At 39.9% G+C, this 21,513-nt stretch overlaps 1 protein-coding gene across 1 annotated transcript in view; it reads left to right on the top strand.

Annotated features, from left to right (window-relative positions):
- The first annotated feature begins 135 nt into the window (after nt 1–135).
- Nucleotides 136–21,513, top strand: part of znf704 (zinc finger protein 704) — a 43,789-nt gene continuing 22,411 nt past the window's right edge. The window contains exons 1-2 of the mRNA XM_014005861.1: nt 136–1,133; nt 5,622–5,809. Of these exons, the coding sequence (XP_013861315.1) occupies nt 873–1,133; nt 5,622–5,809 (449 nt within the window). The 5' untranslated portion in view covers nt 136–872. The remainder of the gene's footprint in view (nt 1,134–5,621; nt 5,810–21,513) is intronic.

Genomic DNA, 21,513 nt, shown 5'->3' with positions numbered 1-21,513 from the left:
TTTCCCCTTCTTCTTTTTGCCCTCCCTTCTTGTTTCCGTTCCATCCTTGCGTCATTGTTTTGAATGGAGCAGCCTCCACGGTTATATYTCCCCCCTTTGCAGGAAAAGAGGGTGCGGTGGGGGCTTGTGGAGGCGTGTGCTGCGGCGTCCAATTGCAGCCCGCCTCGGCTACCGGACCGCACATGTTTACAGGCAGCGTTCCGCCGGTAGAGGCCCTGCTCGGTCGGAACAAACGGCGGACTGGATCCGACAGCAACACGGACCTGGAGTCGACTAAGAGACGTATTTTTTTGCGCCATTTTTGACACTTAAAGTCGCGCAGAGAACCGTACGGTCGAGCGGAGTGGAATAATCCTACGTGTTCGCCCTCATTCGCTTCTTGTCCGAGCTGTTTTGGTCCTTACAGGACGCCGTCTTGTTTAACGTGTTCGGGCGTCGTTTCGGTTACGGAATTTGCCGAGTGCTCCGTGTTTTCCCGCCGCCCCGCTCGGCTCTCTGAGAGCAGTKGGGGAAAACAAACAGGTCGAGCGGACGCAGATTGGTAGCCGGTTGGATGTGGAGGTTGTTGTAGCGGCGAATGAATCGTTTTCATGTCGTCGTGGTGCTAATTCAAAGTTCTTCGGTTTCGTGTGCTTCTGAGTTCGGTGCATCCGGGACGCCGTTCGGAGTTTTCGTCCACCCCCTTCTCTTMCCCGAGTATGTTGCCGCTTTCTAACATTTTGTTACGGTTGTCGGAGCGCCCAGTTAGCCCGCTGCGGTTTTGTGTTTTTCTCGACGTTGTTTACCCGGTTGTAATTCGACGTTTTGTGAGTTAAATCCACCGGCTCGACTGCTCCGAAGACACACTCTAAATATCTATTTTTTTGAGGACAATGCACACCAGGCGCCTGGTCAAACGGTCGATCCTCGGCAGCCGCGTTTATGCGCCGAGTCCGACGGGGGACGGTGCTCCGGTGACGGGGGTGGTCCAGGCTGTCAAGCAGGAAAACAGGGACGTCTCGGCCGCCGGAGCCCGGCGAAGCGTTTACACCGTGCTCATGCAAGACGGCAGCCTGAAGGAGTTCACCGAGGAGGAGATAGCCGCGGGCTCCAGCCACACAGCAGCCAAAGGACCGCTCAAGTCCAGCCTGAAGGTGTGTGTATGTGTGTGTGCGTGGGTGCGCGCGCGCGCGCAGAGGGCCCCGGCCGGCAGGCTGCGCTTCTGTGTTTTTGTTGTGCGGTGTTTTGCAGCGTTTTAACCGCTTCCTGCACGGAGCGGATTTAATGGTGTCACCGCTCACGGCGAAAAATATAACCGGCGAGCTCCAAGCGTGCCTCCATCAGAGCATCCACGATGCCGGTCTGTGAGATTATTTAATCAGAAAACGARCTGTCACGACGTTTGTTTTTGGCGGTAATGTGTATAATGTGGGACAAAAACGGGCTTCGATGGGGCCTGCGCAATGTTTATGTGGGCTACAGAGGGTGGGCAATCTGAGGGAAACAAACAGTCTGACTGCAGCGATTTGGTCGGACATTTATGCACGTAGGMTTTACATTAAATCATCAGCATCCAGCCTTTAAATTCATATTTGCACCCAAATACACACAATACAGGATTTAATTTATCCCTGTATGTTGCAGTGGCTTTTTTAACCAAGAGGAGCAACCCCAGTCCAGATGAACACTGTTTTTGTTGTAGGAGAAAGTGTGTGTGTTGTTACAGAGAGGGAGGGACCACAGAGTGTGTAAAAATAACACTTTTTTTAAAACCCTGATTTGAATTTACAAACATCTTTTTGCTTCTGTTTTTGTTTTGGTGTTACAGATGAAGCAACTTACAAGCTATTTCTACAACCAACAGGAAACATGTGGCCACTCTTTGTCTCCACACATTCTTAGATGAACCACATTTGCTACAGCAGCACAATAACACATTTGAATGGACTCGTCTCGCTTGTAAATCCTGTGCGGCTTTGGTAACTTTAATTTTAACGCTCCACACAAAGAGCTCTGCCTATAACTTTGCAAACTCTTATGGTTTTGTGTTTTTGTTTCCCTTTTTCCTCTTTGGTGTGTGCACTCAAAAAAAAACTGCTGCGCTGCATCGTTCCAGTGCAGCCCTCGTCCTGTCAACACAATGGTCAAGTCTCTTTCAGCACGACTCAATTCTCGCCGAAGTCGAAAACAAGCCATAAAATGAGGAGGAGGAGTCGRCTGTGTGTGCGTGTAGATTCACGTGTGCATTGCTTTTAGTGTGCATGAGCGTGTAGTGAAACACGGATGGGATTTTCCTCCTTTGTGTATTTTGTGAGMTTTTCAATTTTTGAAATGAGGGTTGTTCGTGAGAGCTTTGAACACGGCCAAAAAAATGGGCACCCCCAGGTTGGTAACGGGTGGCGTGCGCCAAAGAATCTGGATGCCTGGCATTGTGCCTGGTACTGCAAATGAATGCCCCCCCCCCCCCCCCTTTTTTTTTTTGCAGCGTTTGGGAGGGATTGGGATGCCACTTGTTGACTCGCTGGTTTGTGCACGAGTGTGCTGTGCAGCCCGAGCAACTGCAGCTTACTTACTTGATGCCTGGGAAGAGGCTTGACTTGTTTGGGTTGTTGTGCTGCCACTTGGAGTTCAAGTTAAGCGCACAGTGAAGCAAAGTTTTTGACAGAGCAGAGGCCGAGTGACTCTTTGTTCTGACGCTCAGACCCCAGCAGCTGAACATCAGGACGAAGCGCAGTGGTCCAGACAAAGGAGGTGTCATCGAATTGTGAATGATTCCTGTTRAGGCTGCACGATACTGAGMAAAACTGACATTGTGATCCTTTTCYAACCCTGTGATATACAGTATATTGCTTATAAGCATGAATTATGGATTAGTGGCTAGATAACACGTTGATTTAATTTGCCTCCTATAGCACAGTACCTGTGATTGCATTGCGATGACGATGCTCAAACAAAATATCATGCAGCTCGACTGGATAGTGATTGTACTTCTAACACTTTCTACCTGTGCTGATGCATAATTATGCCAGCAGGAGAGCTGCTTGCTAAATAATAGTTTAGGATAACTGAACTTCCCAATCCCCAAAACAATTCCTGGAATAAGATAAAGTCCAGACAAATAAGAGCGGAGGAGTTGGAGATKCAGGGTGGAAGCAAAACAGATAAGGAAGAAGGATTTTTTTTTTTTGTTTGATTGTCGTGAGGCGTGTACGATGTGTGGAGTTACAAATTTACKGGGAGTGCGGCATCGTGTTGTAAAAAAAGAATGACTGCGGGAGCATATTCTAAATTCCAGATTCTCTCTAAACATCTTTCAGGCCTGTTTGAACTGACAAAACACCGCAGACAGAGAGAGCAGTGGGAAGATGGAGGTGCTTTTTAACAACAGATGAGGTCATTTCGGATGTGTGTCGTTGAGAAGAACGCCGGTTGTGTGCGAGTTTTTTGTCCTTGTTGTCGATCAGGAGCGTTCACCTGAATGTTGTTGGTGCATTCCTCAGTTTATAGAGGGGGGGAAACCACACGTCAACTTTCTGACAGTTTGTCAGCTGAGTTTTATATTATTTTTGTGTTTTTTGTTATCATTTATATATGAGGATTGTGAGAATTTGAACACTCTAACCTACAGCACTGTTGTCAAATGACCTTTATCATGCAGCATTGCTGTGTGTGTGTGTGTGTGTGTGTGTGTGTGTGTGTGTGTGTGTGTTTGTGTGTGTGTGACCACACTCGTGACACTGTTTGGTCATGACTTACTACAGGAAACCACAGTGGCTTAACAAAGACGTCTTTTAAGAACCGAACTGGCGCAAATTCAAGAAGAACATATTTTTTTATTAAAAACACACATTTGTTTTCATATTTTGCTAGTAATTACATTAATGTCTCAATTTTTTATGGATGTCTCTATCTAATTATAACTTTATAAACTTTATTCTCAAACACGATAACATCTTTAATTTTTGTGAGTTGCTTTTAGAAATAAATAAAAACACACGAGTTGGGATTATGCGACCTTTTGACGTCTAAATGTTAAATAATGATAAAGCTTCTGACCAAACAGTTGTTAGGAGGATGAAGAGAGGGTTAAAGAGGAGAGGAAACTAAAATGTTTTCTGTGCTCAAGCTCACAAATGTTCACTCAGGCTTTGGCKCATTCAACTTTAGTTTTGGCAGGATTTTCTGTTTTCTTGCTTTGTTAAATACCRTGATTCATAAGCTTAGTGAAAGGAAGAGATTGCAGTTGGTTTTATCCGAACAGGACAGTCATCATACACATAAATACACAACTCCTAATCTTCTCAGACCCACTGCAATCTATCCTGTTGTTCTTCTTTTCAAGGAAAACTGAACTTTTATTGTGAAAAGCCTCAATAATAAGGGATTGCTTTTTAATATTTTCTCCTAATCATTGAAGTAAATGTGGCTTTCTGTTGCAGAGCGATGGAGAGTGTAGCAGTTTCTCATTATGAAGAGTAAGGTTAAAGTACTTTGAGATGATTTAACTCACACACACTGGCCCAAATTACTCCTGTATTGTCAGTGGCAGCTGTGTGAGTCACTCTGCTTATTCTGGCCTCTTGGAGTGTTATTAAAGATTCTGAAGGCTTTTTTATAGATGTGTGTTGATATATGCATGTGTGTGTAGATGCACGCAGGTACTTATACAGAAGTGGAACTTTGTTATTGTCATGTCMAAGAGGAGATCATTTTTGTGCATTTTCAGGCAAAATAGCCTATTTCTTAAATGATTGTTCATTTTTTGTTGACGTAAACCAGTCAACAAAGTTATCACAAATTAGAGTTTATCTAAGACAAAACCCATAACTATAATTTGACTGGACCTGTTGTGTACAAAACATTTACTGGTTTTACAGACAGGTAATGGTCAACAGCTTAACCCTCACAGAAAATGACGTATTTGTTCTTAAGTTGCAAACAAAGTGTAAAATTAAAAATTTATGAAGCTCCATAGAATACGAAGAAAAAATCGGACATTTTTTTWGTTAATATCTGTATTTACTGTTCAATATTGGCCTGTTTTATGAATCATGCTAAATTTCTGAAAACAATAATATTCCCTATGAAATTCTGACACTTAAATCACATGACAGAAATTGGTATAAAAAAGGAAAGTATTTGTATACTTAAAAAAGGCTTATTTTGTTACAATAGACGTTTTGTCTGAAACCTCAGAATGTCTACAGGAAGAACAGCTTTGTTTTCCAACTTACCACTTTTCATTTCTGATTTTTTTTCCAAATATGTTTTGGAAAAGTTAGTTTTGGCCCAAGTATCTGGACATTTTTCCACAACCATAATATACCCTCCATTTAAAATATAAATATAGAATTATTGTCAACATTTTGATTGCAAACCTGGACTTTATCTCTGGTACTGGATTGAAAAACAAAGTTTATTTCTTAATACTTCCCAGTATTGTGTAATATTTACTGTAGTCATTTGGTGTGCCTACCTACTTTATTATTTRCACGGTTGCATATGATTTTTATCATTTTACAAGTGGAAGTTTGAGTTGTGTGTCCATAATTTYTTCCTCAACATTGAGACCAGCTTGTTTTTGTTTGTTTCTGGTTTTGTGTAYAAGCACTGACTTTATTCCTGTCTGTATTCCTCTGCAGCAGAGCTCCAGTAACGGGGTTTCAGATGGCCAGAAGGTGGAGGGGGGCTGCYTGAGCCCAGAGGCTGCAGTGGAGCCGAGGCCGGTGGAAGGCAAGCGTGTCAGCCGGGACCTCGATACCCGATCGGTGTCCTTACTGGAGCAGAAACGCAAAGTAGTCTCGTCCAGCATCGACGTCCCACATGCCAGGTTAGACCGTGTGTGTGTGTGTGTGTGTGTGTGTGTGTGTGTGTGTGTGTGTGTGTGTGAAACCTCTAAAAAGTGTGCTTCTATCTGATTTGGCTCCTGATCACATGCAGAGTTCATCACGAGTTTATGACATAGATATGTCATCTCGCAAATAGGTCAGAGTTTATACAGAATGTCATCACAATTTTTATCTCGTCCTCGAAGACGTCCACTTTAAATTTCACCCATTTATATTTGACTATGTGTCTTTCTGCAGAGTTAGGCTGCACACCAATGCTGTCTTTATTCGTTTCATGCCAAAATTTAGTTGTAGAGATTGTACTTCTGTCTTGAAAGTCATACTAGTACTGCCATATGTTTGCCTTAAGTTGCAGTTAWTGTATATGATCCTTTAAAAGACATGCCTCTGGTGGTTTCCCCAAATTTTAAAAGTGGTTCAAACCAGACTCGAGGCCATGAGTTTCAACTTACAAAGTAAATCTCATCTGTTATCCTTATGAATGTCTTTTCTGCTGCACAGATCCAGACATAAACTCTGTGGATTTACTGGACACTAGTTTATTTCATCCATCATGCCCTAATCTGATCACAGTTGTTTAAAATCATAACTGTGATTCATAATGCGTCTGATCCTGCACTACAATATGTAACACAGAACCTTAAACAGTTACAGTTTAATGGTGCATTAGTCGGCCCTTCACTCACTTAAAGACACAGATGCACACAAATATTAGTTTCAGATGGCCAATATAGTCTGCAACCAGAGCCATTCCACTGTAGGATAATTAAACATTAAAAGCCAACACTGCAGATTAATGAAGTATCACAGTATAAAGATTCTTTCACTCATAAATGTGAAATATARTACTCTATAGAACCCTGTAGTGTTATTGAACATCCTTCCTGATTTCTTGTGCCTGAGGGGGTTTTATTGACGACAACTTCCTGAAAAGTACAACCAGCCTCATCACTGCACCCTCCATTTTTAAATTCAGTTATTTGCTCATTGATTTCACTCTGTCTTGTTCCCCATTAAGAGGAAAAATCTTGTTTCAATGTTTAATCTGTTACATGGATTAGACAGAAATTCTACGCCTGTCCCACCTTTATTCCCTCCTTGCATTTAAGCAGCAAATATAATGATAATTATGTTTTCATCATGGGGGGTCTTATTGATTATCTTACAACTATAGCATCAGCTTAAAGAGTGTTTTTACACAAACTCATTTCTCTTCTTATTGAGAAGGAGAATGTTCTGTAAATGTTGAGTTTATCCTTACCTGTAGTAATTTTTAAAGGGGGTGAGGGTGTTCTAGTTTAATTCTATACCACAATCAAGTATTTATGTTACCTTTAGTTGTTAATAAAAAAGCTGTTTATATCAAAAATAAATTTGACTTTGCGTCATAGCCTGTCTTGAAATTGGCCTCTGTCTTTTTAAGGACCTCCTACCATTTCTGACACTACTACTTCAGTACGTCTTCACAACATATATTTTTTTACAGTCTTTTGTAGGAGTGTTGTATTTTGTTGTAAAAAGAAGCAACATTATATAACATTGGTTTTGGAAAATGGCAACTCGGGATACAGTTGAACCTTATTGAAAGATCCCCATTGGACACAGAAATATGTTTTCTAAAGAACCAGCATAAGTACAGAGGCTTTTATAAGACGTTTACGTAGGGTTGGGCGATAAATTGATTTAATCGGTTAATTCAAATTTGCCATTTATAAAGATTTAATTTTGGGAAAATCTGGATTTTTTTCCCCCCACCAATGCACTCTTTGGAGCTTCTGTAGTTCAGAGGTCACCCCACCTGTCCCTCAAGACGCTTGGTACATGACATGACAAAATGGCAGCCAGCAAAGAGGATCTACTTCTCAAAAAGCACGGTTTCTTCAGTTTTCTGGAATTGGTTAGGTTTCGCAACCTCGGACTTGGAGCAACAAACACCTCACTACAAAATCTGTTTGAAGGCTCTTGCTACAAAAAGCAAAAATTTGTTTCAACACCTGAAACAAAGGCATTCCATTAAGTGGAAAGCAATATCAAAAATCGAATTTGGGATTGGGAAAGTCATATTGCCCAGCCCTACGTTTCCGTTTGGTAAAATATCTCCCAGTCATCCTTTCATTCGTACACATCAATGCTAGGCTACTTTTTGCAATGAAACCATAAATATAAGATCATTATGAATCTAATGCTTTGCAAGGATATTGTGAACAATCACCATATTTAAGAAACATTTTGCAACAAAATCATAGTGATTTGTAAAGAAATATTCCTCCTACTGCTAGTCTAGTAGAGCTGTATGGGGGTGGGGTGCTCTGTGGGGCAGTAGCTCGGCTGGGGACTGAGCTCCAGGGAGGAGCTTTGGGTAAATAGGTGGAGCTTTGTACCAGCAAAGGTTAAGACTCTTCCAAATGGCTACCACAAGAGATTTAAGGATTTCTCAAACATGAATGAGTCAAAGCAATACTGACATTATAACATGATATAAAGCTCAAAAAGCTTCATTTTGCATAATACCCCCCGCCCCTTTAATAATGGTAGAAGTAAAACACAACCTTCAATTATATTTACAGCTAGAACAATAAATGAGCTGTATTGCTCCACTGCCACATGCTTTGGTTTGCCACTAAAGGTTCTTAACACACATCAGTGCACCACGATTTGAGACACTCAAACTATTTGTATGGCTAATTTTCTATTTACAAACAGCACATGGTGTGGCTGCAGCTAGTTTGCCAGGTAGTAAATCTACTCGTCAGTAGCGGAGAGGATCCCGGAGTTGTGCCAAAAGCAGCACTGCTGTCATGAAAAAAAAAAACACCCTGAGTGAGTTTTCAGCTCGTGTGAGAACATTGTCACTTCCCTCAGGTCTGCATTAAAACCAGATGTAGTGGAGGGTCTGGTTTTTCTGACTCCCAATGTGAGAGTTCTTAAACTGAAGTTGTTGAGCTGTGGCGTGCATAAGCTATTCATACATACAAGATGCTTCAATTTAGGCATGCTGTGAAAATAATTGCAAACAGATGTGTTTTTTTTATCTAACTTCAAACGTTGATAATGAAGTATAACAGATTAATTTAGATATAATTTCTTGTTCATTAATCTGAAATATCTCCTGAGAGAAGTTGGATTTATTTATTTATTTATTTATTTATTGCACACTTGGGTAATAATGACCAAATAATTTTACTGGTGTTTGAGATCTACAAATAAAACCATCCAATTGGTAGGGCTGGGTATTGTTAAGAATTTGGTGCTATAATAATATCACAACATAGGGGTCACAATATCATATATTGCGATACTGTAAGCAAGGTGATATATTTGCATATTTTTCTCAAATATTCAAAATTTAAAAGACTCAATAAGAGCACACCGTGAATAAAATTTATTTTTATGCAACTGYAGTTGTAATTCACATTTCGTCTTACAACATCCATCCATTAAGCATTCATTAAAAATCAACACAGTATCAGGAAATTAAATATTGTGATATTTCAGTGTGTTGATATTTTTATACACCCCTACCAAATTGGTGCTAGGTGAGAATAAATTTAAAATTCACTACAGAAAAACTTAAACACAGGTTGAAAAACCCCTCCTAATGATTAATGATTCCTCGTGTTAGTCTCTAAATATTGTAACAAAACACAGATAAATGGGCCACCAGTAAAGCTGGGAGTTTATTAAACTTATTGCAGATTCTGAGGACAAATTACACGGTGTTTATCGCTTGTTCACTTCTCATCGGCTGGTCATTAATCTCATCAGTGTTTTTTTTCTTCTGAAGTGAAAATGCTACCAAAGAAAAAGTCTTTTCTTTCTTTTTGTTGTTCTCTGAGGAGCTGCATTTTAAAGAGGTTTTAGAAGATCATTTGATTTTTACATGTTGTCTAATCATGGTCCAAACCAGGTGCTGGACATACTTCCTCCCTCAAGATCATGTTTATTTATTTTTTCTTTGCAGGAAACAGTTAATTGTAACAAAAACTGGCAGGGTAGAAATGAATGGCTTGCCTCTTGACAAATGACATACTGGGGACTAATTGCAAGCAGAGGATTTGAAGTATAACCTTTTAGTTAAATGAAATATAAAAGGGCTTTGCTTATTATTGCAAAACTCCAAAACAACAGATATGAGGGTTTTAATCCACTTTTACTCTCTTCTTTTTTGAAAATCACTCGTATTTAGTTCAGTTATGTCCCCCTTTTATTAGCCGCCTCCCCTTCTTTTTAATATATGGTAACATTCCAAACGTTATCATTGGATCAGAGCACCATTTCTCATAGCTGTCAGTTTCTGAGTAGGAGTCTGGCAGGACTGGGTGAGGGCTTGGAGTAAAAGCCAACTTTGATGCCAAAACCAAGCAATTTGTCAGATTCATTTCTATTGTTCATCGGCGTGTTTGCAGATCAGCCAGTTTAGTGTGCCGAGCCAACAATGTGCTTCACTTTTGTTGCATGGTGCAGAAGCCAACTCCAAATCAGACCACTAACAGAAAGGAGTCCAGGGTGACCGACAAATTATTGTTTGTCTTTTGATAAAGTGGTTGTTTACYGGTCTGCTTGTTTTTCCTTCTACTTGTGGTTCTGGTTGTCTCTGTGGCTCTTTCATACTTTTCTGGATAATTTTTGTTTTTGGTTGGTTTGTATTTGTGGTGAAAGAAGGTGTATTAATTTCAGAACAATGATGGAGGTTTGAGCTAGAGAGCACAGTGGGCTGTCCGTAGAGAGAGTGGCAGAGAAAGTAAAGGAAAGAGAGTGAGAGATGCCAAGGAAAACAGTTTTTTTTTCTGGTTTAGATGCCAGTGGGTTTGAGAAACCATGAGATTAGCATCTGAAAAGGAACCCACATGATCTCTATTTTCTTTTTTCTCTCTTGATTCTTATTCCCACTTTTTAATCTCAGGCCGTCTTTGCTTAGAAATCAGATTTTTCTCAAACCCGATTCATAATTACTAACAGAAATAAACACAGTAAAACAGGCTTTCCCTAACCTGTGTCATTAAAATTTTCAAAACTTTTCTGTTTGCCTTATTAAAGGCAGAAGTGAGTACTTTTATTGGCTAATGCACTTCCTTAATGAAACTTTACATTCTGGGTTATAATTAATTTATTCATTGGGTTGTCTGCATTGAAGAAACGGGTTTGTGAGGCATCAGTGCACAATTGCTGCCTTAGAGAGCATTTTAAGACAGGATTTCTAAAAAGTCCCATCTCATGTTCAGCTCATAGCAACAGGCTTCTTCATTGTTTAGAAGCCTTGGTGCAAAAAAGAAGTCTTGGCTTAAACCCAACCATTGGGGGACCACTCTGGGGTCCAGACTTGGGTTTATGTGAGATTAAAAGGCCTCTGATCATATCTGGGTAACAGGTGTGTTTGTAATTTCAAAATGAGATCAGCAAAATCTCATAATCAATTTCTCTAAAAGCCTTGCGGTGTAGGTGTACTTACATTTGAGTGGTTTTATCTTATTTGTGACAGGACTCTTCAGCAAATATTAACCTGCAGACTTAAACAGATGAGKAAAGCAAGTTTCTTGAAGCAGATATAAATTAGAAGTACATTTTTATAGTTATATTTTTGAGAAGCCTTAAACCAAGTGACGGAATTTGACTTTGACTCCTGTAAATTGAGTGTGAAAGCGGATGTGTTCAAAGCCACCAAGATGACGCTGAATCTCTGATGTCAGATACAGTTTGGCATTCGTTGATCTCTTCCTCCCTGCTGTTAAATGAGCTTTTGATTTATCACACACACACACAGATTAATTAAAGGCGAATCCCCTTATGCTTTGACGCAGAGTCGGCCCTCTTTCAACCGGCTCCCAAGACTCCGGCCAACTGCTACACCGTTGAACCTGCCTTTAAATTAATATGCAAATGTGCTCTTAAATTAAAAAAAAAGCTTTCATATCTTTTAGTTTGAATGATTGACCATAGATCAGCAACTAAATTAACTTTTCCTTCTTTACTATTTTTTTCCCACTCAAGTCTGATCGCAGTTCAAGATTTACCCTCTCTATAAACACACACTTGACGTGCTCATTACTACGCAAGTTATTTAAAATGGATGACATTCATCTAATTAATACATTTTAAACTCAAGAGATGTCCATCAATAGTAGTAGAATGTCAAGCATTCATTTAAAGTTGTCAGCAAAAACACAATTTGCAATTATTGATGTTATAAATAAACACAATGCAGTTTGACCTTTTGTTATGGCTGTCAGAGAAACACAACTACATGTGTAGCTTTGTCAAACACCTTATATGAAATATGCAAATTTGCAGCACGGGTGTGTTTTCTGTTTACAGCTGTCTATAATGCGTGGTGCAAGGACTCAAATTCATCTTTAGCTGCTGGATCTGTTGGTTCTCCGCTGCTTCACACCAATCCATAGTCCCACAGCTTTAATGGACTGATGGTCCAGAGAGCTGCTTTAATTGATTCTGCTGATGGATGTGCATTATAGTCATCTACAGCGTGTACACGATGGTACTAATTAGTGACAGTGTCAAGTGTCTCACATTGTACCCTAACAGACCACTAATGGGGCAATGAAGTTGCATCCTTCACTAAATTTCCATTCTAATAAGGAGTTTACCTAAACTAGGCAATTAAATCAGCAGAAAGTGTTGATTGAAGCTGGAGCACTTTAGGCGAGTCACGACCACGTTTTAAAAACTTGACATGAACATATTAATTCCTTACATATGCAGCTTTCAATTAATTTTATGAAGTGCACATTTTAAACTGTCACATCATTTAGTTGTCTTATGTTGCTAATGTTTGTAACATTTCTCAAATTTAACATTTTTATTGACTTTTAAACAACATGGCTGAATTTGCCTTTTGGCTAATTCTAGCTTCTAAAAACCTGTGATTTGCCATGTGTTTTATTTAATTGCACTGTCCACTTTGAAATTAAGAAATCAAATCTGAAGCAGCAACATGTTAAATAACCTACTTATTTTCAGAGAGAGTGATGCTGTAGTTTTCTGGCCACATAAATATCTTTTTCAGAGCTTTTAATGTGAAGTTTTGAATGTCATGGTTGCAAGAAACAAAAATCTAAGTTTTTTTTTATTTCTTGTGAAATATACTTTATAATAGTTAAACTACATTGGACACCATAGTCAGTCCTTAATGAACATAAAAATGCTGTTGTAAGGGTATATCTGTAGTGAATTATATAAAGTTAGTGTGTTGGAGCTTTGGCCAAAAAACAAAACAAAAACAGACTTCTTGAAGCAGTGTCCCCTTGTGGCTTGGCTTACACTCTGATAGAGAATGATGAATTGATTTGAACAATGGTTCTTTACCTTTTATTGCCGATCATCATTTTTTCTGTTAAAAACGTGCACACATCTAATAAAAAACATGGATCCCGAGTAGAAAATTTACAGCCGCAGGTTTGCAAATGTAATCATTTAGCACCTTCTGCATAATTTAGTATTTATATGACTGTACTGACCCAGACAAAGTTTTGGTTTGGGGCAAAGACATCGTGACACAACAAGGAGAAGTCTAACCTATTAAAACATCAACTTATCACTGCACAAGTGCCTGCTCACTATTTCTAATTGTAGCCATCAATTTTAAAGCTCCATTGACCTTACTGGTTTAAATTATTGATATCWGTCAGACTGACAGGCTTTATTAATTAAAATGAAGATGTACTAATTAGGTGCATGCCACCAGGGTGTCATAATTGCAGTCCATTTTTAATTTGAGTGTCACATGACCGTTTTATTGCAGATTAACCGTGGGCGCCGTGTGACAGAGTAGTGCTAAAAGTAAAGTGTGAGCGCCTAGTTGTGCTAGTGCATCTGTGATTGTCCTCCTGTATGCATATGTTTGTTTATTTGTATTWACGTTAACTTTACATCAACTTTTTTAATGTCATTTCTGATGTGGTGGTGGCTTGACCTACGCTAATCTGCTAATCAATTTAAAGGTTGAGCTCATTCGCCATGATATAAAAAAAGCCCAAAAATGTCTTTTGTCACAAACTCCAAACTAAATTATTTAACGTCAGTCGTTATCTGRATGATAGCCAAGCTGTAAAATGGTTCAAGGTATTCTTATCTCATCACAGYCACTTAACTTTAAACATGTTAAGCAAATTTAAAAGGTTAAACCGTGCGCCTTAATCTTAACTCATGTAATGAGGAGCATTCATAAACTCAGCGTTAATTTCCATATGTGGTATGAACGCACCTTCTGGTCTGACAGATGTATGAAGGATATTTACACCGTGAGAGCAGCTATAATGTGTTTAGCGTGGCTGCGTGTAATTTCACCTTCAAAAAGATGGGTTTTCACGCCATCAGTAAACGCATTTGAAGCTGGAATATTGCAGCAAATAAAAGCTTTAATGCTGTTGAAGAGCAGCATCAAAGTTGRCTGTTTTTATTACTCTATTTAATATCTATTTGCTTGTGTACATGTACATAAACTGTCTTCAAGTGGAATATCCTTTTACTTCATAATCCATTAAGGATCCTTTGTCGTCTTTGGTGTTCCCAGTAAGATCTAAACCAGCAAGCAGGCAGCAGACCAGGAAACATAATCCTTCATCTGGTGGGTTTCAGTTCACTGACTCGGAGAAACAGAAATGGGAGCTTTTAGCATTTTAGCGTTTCTAAAATTAGAGCTTTGAATGGGAACATTTTATTAGAACTAATAGTATTTAGAAACTTTGATTCAACTTTTGTGCCGTGAAATCTGTATTCAAACACCAGAACATCACTTTTAACTTTACAGTTTTGTGTTTTTTGTTTGTTTTCTGAACACTTGTGACTTTATTTTGAAACGATGACACAAGCAAACGTGGTGTAAWAAAGACAAATGCTTCCTAATCGTGTGACACACGTGAAGCTGTATTTGTAAACTTCTGTAAAATTTGTTGTTCTTTTACACACTCTCATTTCTCTTTGTTGTTCCCTCTCTGCTCCCTTTGTTCTTCAAAGACTTTAGCTTCACCTGTGAGTTGGTTGGCACCGGGGTGATTATGACACGCAGACACAAACGCAGAGTTATGGACGCACRCACGGAGCTCTTCAAGTTGGTTTTTCATGGCGTCCCTTGTTGCTACACAGAACATCTTGTAAATGGGTAAACAGCCAGCAGTGACACTTTTAGCCTTGAGGTAGCAAAAATAAAAGTCTCTGTGCACGCTGATGGTGCGAGGTTGGGGGCATAGTGTGTGTTCAGAGTGTGAGTGGAATTTAAAAGACAGCTGCTGCTGTTGCCCCCTCACCCCCCGTGTAGAAAGGTCATTCAAACCGTCTCCTGTTTTCCTCACGGCGCCCCCACCGTTGGCGAGCTCTTCATATCAACAAAAGCAGCAGTTTGCTCRAACTGTAGTCTTCCTCGCCTCCTTCCCTCCACAACCCCAGCCTGTCCCCTGCCCCTCCCTGTAAACAATCGGAGCCAGTGGCTTCGGTCACGTGAGCCGCCTGCATCTGCAGACTGGCTTGTTATTGTTTTGATTTGGGGTCCACATGCTGAACTTCCCTCCCAAGCGAGCTGGACTCTGAGTGTGAGCGGTGGTGGGGGTTTGCAGCCATTCTCAAGGGTTGGGGCGGGGCTTCGGTCTTTTGCCAAACTGGAGGGCTGCGGAGCTGCAGAACTTTGTGTGTGTMGCCCGAGTGTGTACTTGTGTGCAGATTGGGCTCGCTTTGGCAGCATTACCTCACCATGAGCTGGARATGGATGTGTTTACCAGCAGCTTCTCTCTGTCTCTTCTGCGTTGAGCTTCCCTCTAATTTTCAGTCTCAGAGCCTTTGACGAGGACACATAACATCGCCCACAAGACGGACACACAAACGCATATTCTAGAGTTTTATGTCAGCACACGTGCATATGCTGTACAGCCACACAGCTCCATATGGYGTGCATAATTCATGACCCCCCACTGACTTATATGTAAACACGAGTGCTTCCCTTGGCTTCGATGCTGTTTGTTGGAAGATTGGACAGTTGTAYAGCATGTACTCAACTTCAGTTACACACCTTAATCCACTAACAGCTARTCTATCAGAAAGTATTGGTTTCACATCTTCTGACATCTTTTTGGCAGGTTGGGTGTCAGTCGAAGCTGTCAAATATAGTTTTACCAGGAAGTGGTCAGAGTTGGGAACCAGTTTAGTTGTTCCAACTCAGATGTTTGTGTTTCATGCAAATTTTCACAAAACTCAAGCGGACAGTCCCMCATTGTGTGGACCTGGCTAATGTCTACACAAAGACAAATGTCCTCATAAGCATAGTATGTCAAAATATGTCCACACACCAAAACAWAGACACACAATGCTTTCCCCAAATCTTTTCTCACTGTTTYTCCCACTCAGACCACGTTTCTTCTTCTCATTCAACCTCTTGTGCTTTCTTTTTTAATTATTATGTTCACTTCACTTTCAGTGTCCCTATTCAAAAGAATGCAGATTTCCAGTGTTGCCTTCTTTCTCTCTTTCTTTTCTTCTTTCTGTTTTTCTCCCTCCTGCCCTCCACCTCCCCTGGCTCGTCTATTCAATCTCGCTTTCTCCATCTCTGCTTTCCCGCTCATTCTCTCTCCCCCTTCGTTCCCCCATGATATGTTTCTCCCACCTTCCCACACCAGAGCCCTCCCTCTCTTCCTTTGTCTCCCCTCTCCTCTGCCTGCTCTCTGTGTGTGTGTGTGTTTCTGACTGACAGAAAGAGATGTTAGCCGGCTGCTGAGCTGTGTGCTGGCGCTGTAGATGAGGCGGTGTGGCTAACGTACACTAGCATATGAAATCAGTTGTGACAAACACACTGAGGCAGATACAAGTTATTTATCTGGGTGTTCTTCGACAAAAAAACACGTCAACTTTTTGGCACCAAAGCCTTCTCGAATTTTGAAATCCACCTGCAAGCTCAATAGAGTTCGTTTGAAAATGCACATAGAAGAMGCAATTAATTTGTCAATATGCGTGACGCTTCTCCAACAAAACAGATATGAATTTTTCTAATTAAACATGCAAATATGTCTGTCGTTTAGTCGTAAACCCACTCAGAGGGGTTTGATGAATAATGATTGACACACAATTAGTCATGTTCAACTGATTGCAACCTTTCACAGGGATAAGCAACAAAGGGGTGTCCTCCATTCAATTCTCTTGTATGACTTTTTTACAACCTAATTTTGTTTTCTTTTACCTTTTTTTTGCCCGCAGACAGTTGTAAACAAACTCAGCCTGCGCTGATTTAAACGGTAAGCGACAATTGGCATGTTAGTTGGCTGAAGCTGTCCATCAATTCGTTCCCCTYGCTTGAGGCTCCTTTGAGCATTGGTATAAAAACGTGAGCAGCATGACGACACACACACACATTCACACTCAGGTGGTTGGAGAGCAGCTCAAGTCCAAATATATTTTATGTATGGAGTTTTTAAGTGTTTTCTCGTTATAGAATGTGTATGAGTGAGTTTTTACTTTCTAAAAAATAGTTTCAGTTTTCTTTTTGAATGCAGCAATTTTCCAGACATATAGTTCTATTTTAGACCACAATCAAGTGTGTTACCATCAGTTGTTGTGAAAATGATTARTTTTGACTTTGCATCATCTAAGCACCTTGAAATTGGCCTCTGTCTTTTTGAGAGCTTCCTACTGTTTCTGACACTCCCACTTCAGCATTTCTTCACAACACTGCTTTGCTGCTCTGTGGGRTGGGAGCTCAGCTGTAGGAGCTTTGTGTAAATAGGCAGTGCTTTGTCCCAGCAAGTGTTTAGGCAGCTCCACATGGCTACAGGAGATTCAAGGATTTCTCAAACATTTATGAATGAGTCAATGCAACAGATTTTTGATGAGGGAATGACATTAACGTGATCAAAAAGAAAAAATTGTATAGGTCTTCTGGACGGGTTCTTCTCTAATGAAACGTTTCGTCTCTTCTCCAAGAGACTTCTTCAGTCTGAGAGTTTCAGGCAAAATTCAGGCTTTTAAGCATTGCCTCCATGTGACTGATACTCACATCACATGGCTATCGGCCATGTGCCTGAAACTCTCAGACTGAAGAAGTCTCTTGGAGGAGAGACGAAACGTTTCATTAGAGAAGAACCCGTCCAGAAGACCTTTACAATTTTTTTTTCTTTTTGATTTTTTTACCTGGATTACTGAGATGCCTCAGGACATTATAACATGATATAAAACAAAAAAAATGTTGGTTTTGCATAATACCCCAATTCTCCATGCCACATTTTTCCAGATGTTTTTAGATCTGTCACCAGTCCACAGCTGATAGTCTGAGTATCTAGTTCCTTAAATGCTCAACAGGTCACTGAAGCACGTTGAGCTCAATCCTTTAAATTCAAACCAAATTCTTACATGATGCCCCTGAAGTCAGTTTTTCATTCAGACATCACCTGACAAAAATGCAATTTACTGTCTTTTTGTCTTTTACAGTTCATTAATATACAGTTTTAATCTGAAAGTAATAAAGATAAAACAGAATAAAATTCTGTGAAAGAGAATGTGATCCACCCATAAATGAACTGTGTTAAATATGGTCTTTATATGTTCTTGTCAACTTGGTTAGGAAAGAACGAGGAGCGGGTGGTCTCTCCCTCTCACCTCTTTTCTCAGCCCAGTCTCTCTCTCTCTCTCTCTTCTCATGATATCGTGTTTTTATTTGCCATGACCGTCTCTTCACGGTCGGTGTCACATCCTCATACCACAGGAGATTAATCAGAAATGATCCTTGCTCAATAAGAAACTTTCCTTTGTCTCCCTCACCGATTTACTTTAAAGCATTGTTGTTGTTCTGCAGACGAAAGATTAAGGCAATCCTACTTGGGGCTTGTATTAATTGCATTACTAATGGGGGATTATAATTTTTTAATTCTCCTGTTGTGGTGCTTATGGGTCAAGATACTCACTTCTTCCTTAGTTTGACTGTAAACATCAATGACGAGCTGCAGAGCATGTTTGACTCCAAAGGATGTTATGAATATGGTTTACCTATATGTAGAACATTTCCCATTGTTTTCCGTCAATCCAGCAAACTCAAATAATATACCAGCCGCAGTCAGAAAGGTGGTTACAGAAAGATCGTTTGGACCTAAAGGAAGCAATTAGACAGCAGAAAAGTCTGATTGTGTCAAATGAAAAACCTAATAGAGCTCTACTAGATCTGATTTAATGCTGGCCCACATTACAGCCTCTGAACCAACAAAAAAATTAAAGTATCTTTGCTTCAGTTTTGCCATCTTTTACATTTTAAACATGAGTCACCTGTGGTTGACAGCCTTTACACTGTTGGGGAAAAAATTGCTACAAATATGTGCTTGAAAAAACTATACTTGCATGTTTTGACTTGAATTATTAATGATATTGGAATTCTAAAGCAGGCAGATTATTTAACTAGCAAATGAGATAACACGTTTAATTTATTTAACCTTGGTAAGAAGAGAGGTAACTGCTTCCCAGGTAAGAAATATCTGGACAAAAAGGTTTCAAACTGCATAGTTAGATTAATAAATTAGAGGGTATAGTTGAAGGTAAAGGGTAAAATATGTTTGGATAAATGTTAAATTAGTGCCCACATCTTTTGTCCTTCTGAGTCCTGTGTGCGATGGTTGGACCAGCTGATAGACCTTTTTACAAGGCTCTCCATCAGCTCATTCTCTAAGGGGTTTTATGAGCACCTTTTTCAAACACACACACACACACACACACACACACACACACTGAAATACCCACACACACACACACACACGCACACACTGAAATACACAACTACCCCCCTTCTTCATGGTGGAGAGACCTCTTCCTCCAGCACGTGTATTACTCTCCTGGGAGCTGAGGGCTTGAAGGTGTCTATGAAAGTGTCTTCCTGCATCGACTCTGGTTCCAACCAATACGTTTATAATCAAGCTCAGTGGTGATAAAAGAGGGCGTGTGTGTGTTTTTTCTGTGGGTTTTGACACTTATTGGTGAAATGTGTGTGTCCAGAGGGCAAGGGGGCAGGAATGAACAGTTGGGGTCAGCTCGTGCAGCTCTTGTGACCCCCTACTAGTATTACAGGCACCATCACTTAACAAACACAAACACTCATGATCTAAACAGGAGAAGGGAAGCAAGAGATGTGGAGGTGGAGTTTGCAAACTTGATTGACTTTTTCTGAATCTGTATAGTTATGGTGTTTCTATGGTATAGCTTTGTACAGCTCTTTGATAGTACCATCCAACAGATTTAAGCTAATACATTTTGGTACTACTTTACCAAAGATTCACGCAAACCCAACAGCTACAATATATTAATGTAAAAACTCTGCAGACTGCTGATAGGTCAGAAAAAATTCATCACGTTTGGGCATGGGTAAAAAAAATTTACAACAGAGATTTCAGATTTCATCAAGGAGTGTGAATCTTCAGACATCTCACAAATCTATTAGACTACRTTCACACTGCAGGCAAGAGTCTGAGTGTGACAAATCCAATTTTTCCTTATACGACCCAGGTATTTTTCATACGTGGTACTAAATTGGATTCATATATAATGTTTTCAATTGGCTGCAGTCTGAACAGTCATGTCACATTTCATCAGACCTTTTACCTCACAGAGGTAGAGGCATATGGATTGATTCAGATATTAATATTATCCGTGCCATCGTCCCGCAGTTTAAAGCTTGGAACTGGGCTTGGGTGGTATGGAGGTATTGTGGTATACCTCACTATTGAAATACGGTAACACTATTTAAAAATTATGACGGTATATTAACCCTCTGGAGCCTAGTCACATGACCTATTTAAATCACTATCTGGAAAGATATGCCTTTTCTGAGACTCTTCTTCAATTTGTGACAAAAGCGGAGACTTCAGGCTATACATCAGCAGGGGTAGACATAAGGATTTTTTTCAGGTTGTCCAGCCTGTTGACAAAATCTGGTTGTCCGCAAAACATTTTGGTTATCCAAAAAAAAAACTCAATTAAAAAGTAATTTAATAGGTAGGCTATATTGTTCTGTATACGAAGTTTACTATATCCAAATGTTCTCAGTCAGCAGGTTAACAGTTTCAGGAGCTGCTTGAGTAAAACTCCTCCTCATCCTCTTCTTTGAAATAGAGAGCAAAAATCAACATCCAACAACCATAAGCTTTCTGCTTACAGGACCAACATTTTAATTTAAATAGTAGTATAGCCTACTGTCTACATGACCTTATTAAAGCTACAGTTTAGTGTTCTTAGGACTGAAGAATTTGTGGATAAAGGGGATTTAAACAGCTCTTCTGTCATTTTAGTGTTTTCAACTGAGGAGCTTTGACGTATTTATTTAAAAAGAATTATAGCACAAKAAGTTCTCTGCATAGAAAAAACATAATTTATTTTTTACAGTTTGTTTTAACCAAACTGACAAATTTCTCCACTATAATTGTTGTGTAATGTAAATGCATTGAAACACCTGGTTAAATTTAGAAGATATTATGATTAACTACGAACACCTGAAGCTGACTCAGAGAACTCTGTGATTTTAGAAGAAAATCAAAGTCAAACGTAGACACGGCACAACCCCCCCACCCCGCACGGCTGTGGTCCGCTTGCACACCCGACTCGCGTGTGATTAATACTGATTTTTTGCGAAAATTACTGATTTGTGATGCTCATTATACACGTAAATATGTGAAGGGGTTGACTTGTGGACTCTGAAGTCCCGGGCCGGTCGGGGCCG

The sequence above is a fragment of the Austrofundulus limnaeus genome, unplaced genomic scaffold (assembly GCF_001266775.1).
Source record: "Austrofundulus limnaeus strain Quisiro unplaced genomic scaffold, Austrofundulus_limnaeus-1.0 Scaffold32, whole genome shotgun sequence".
NCBI classification, from domain to species: domain Eukaryota; kingdom Metazoa; phylum Chordata; class Actinopteri; order Cyprinodontiformes; family Rivulidae; genus Austrofundulus; species Austrofundulus limnaeus.
The sequence above is the reverse complement of the archived record's forward strand: the minus strand, read 5'-3'. Positions and strand labels throughout refer to the sequence as shown.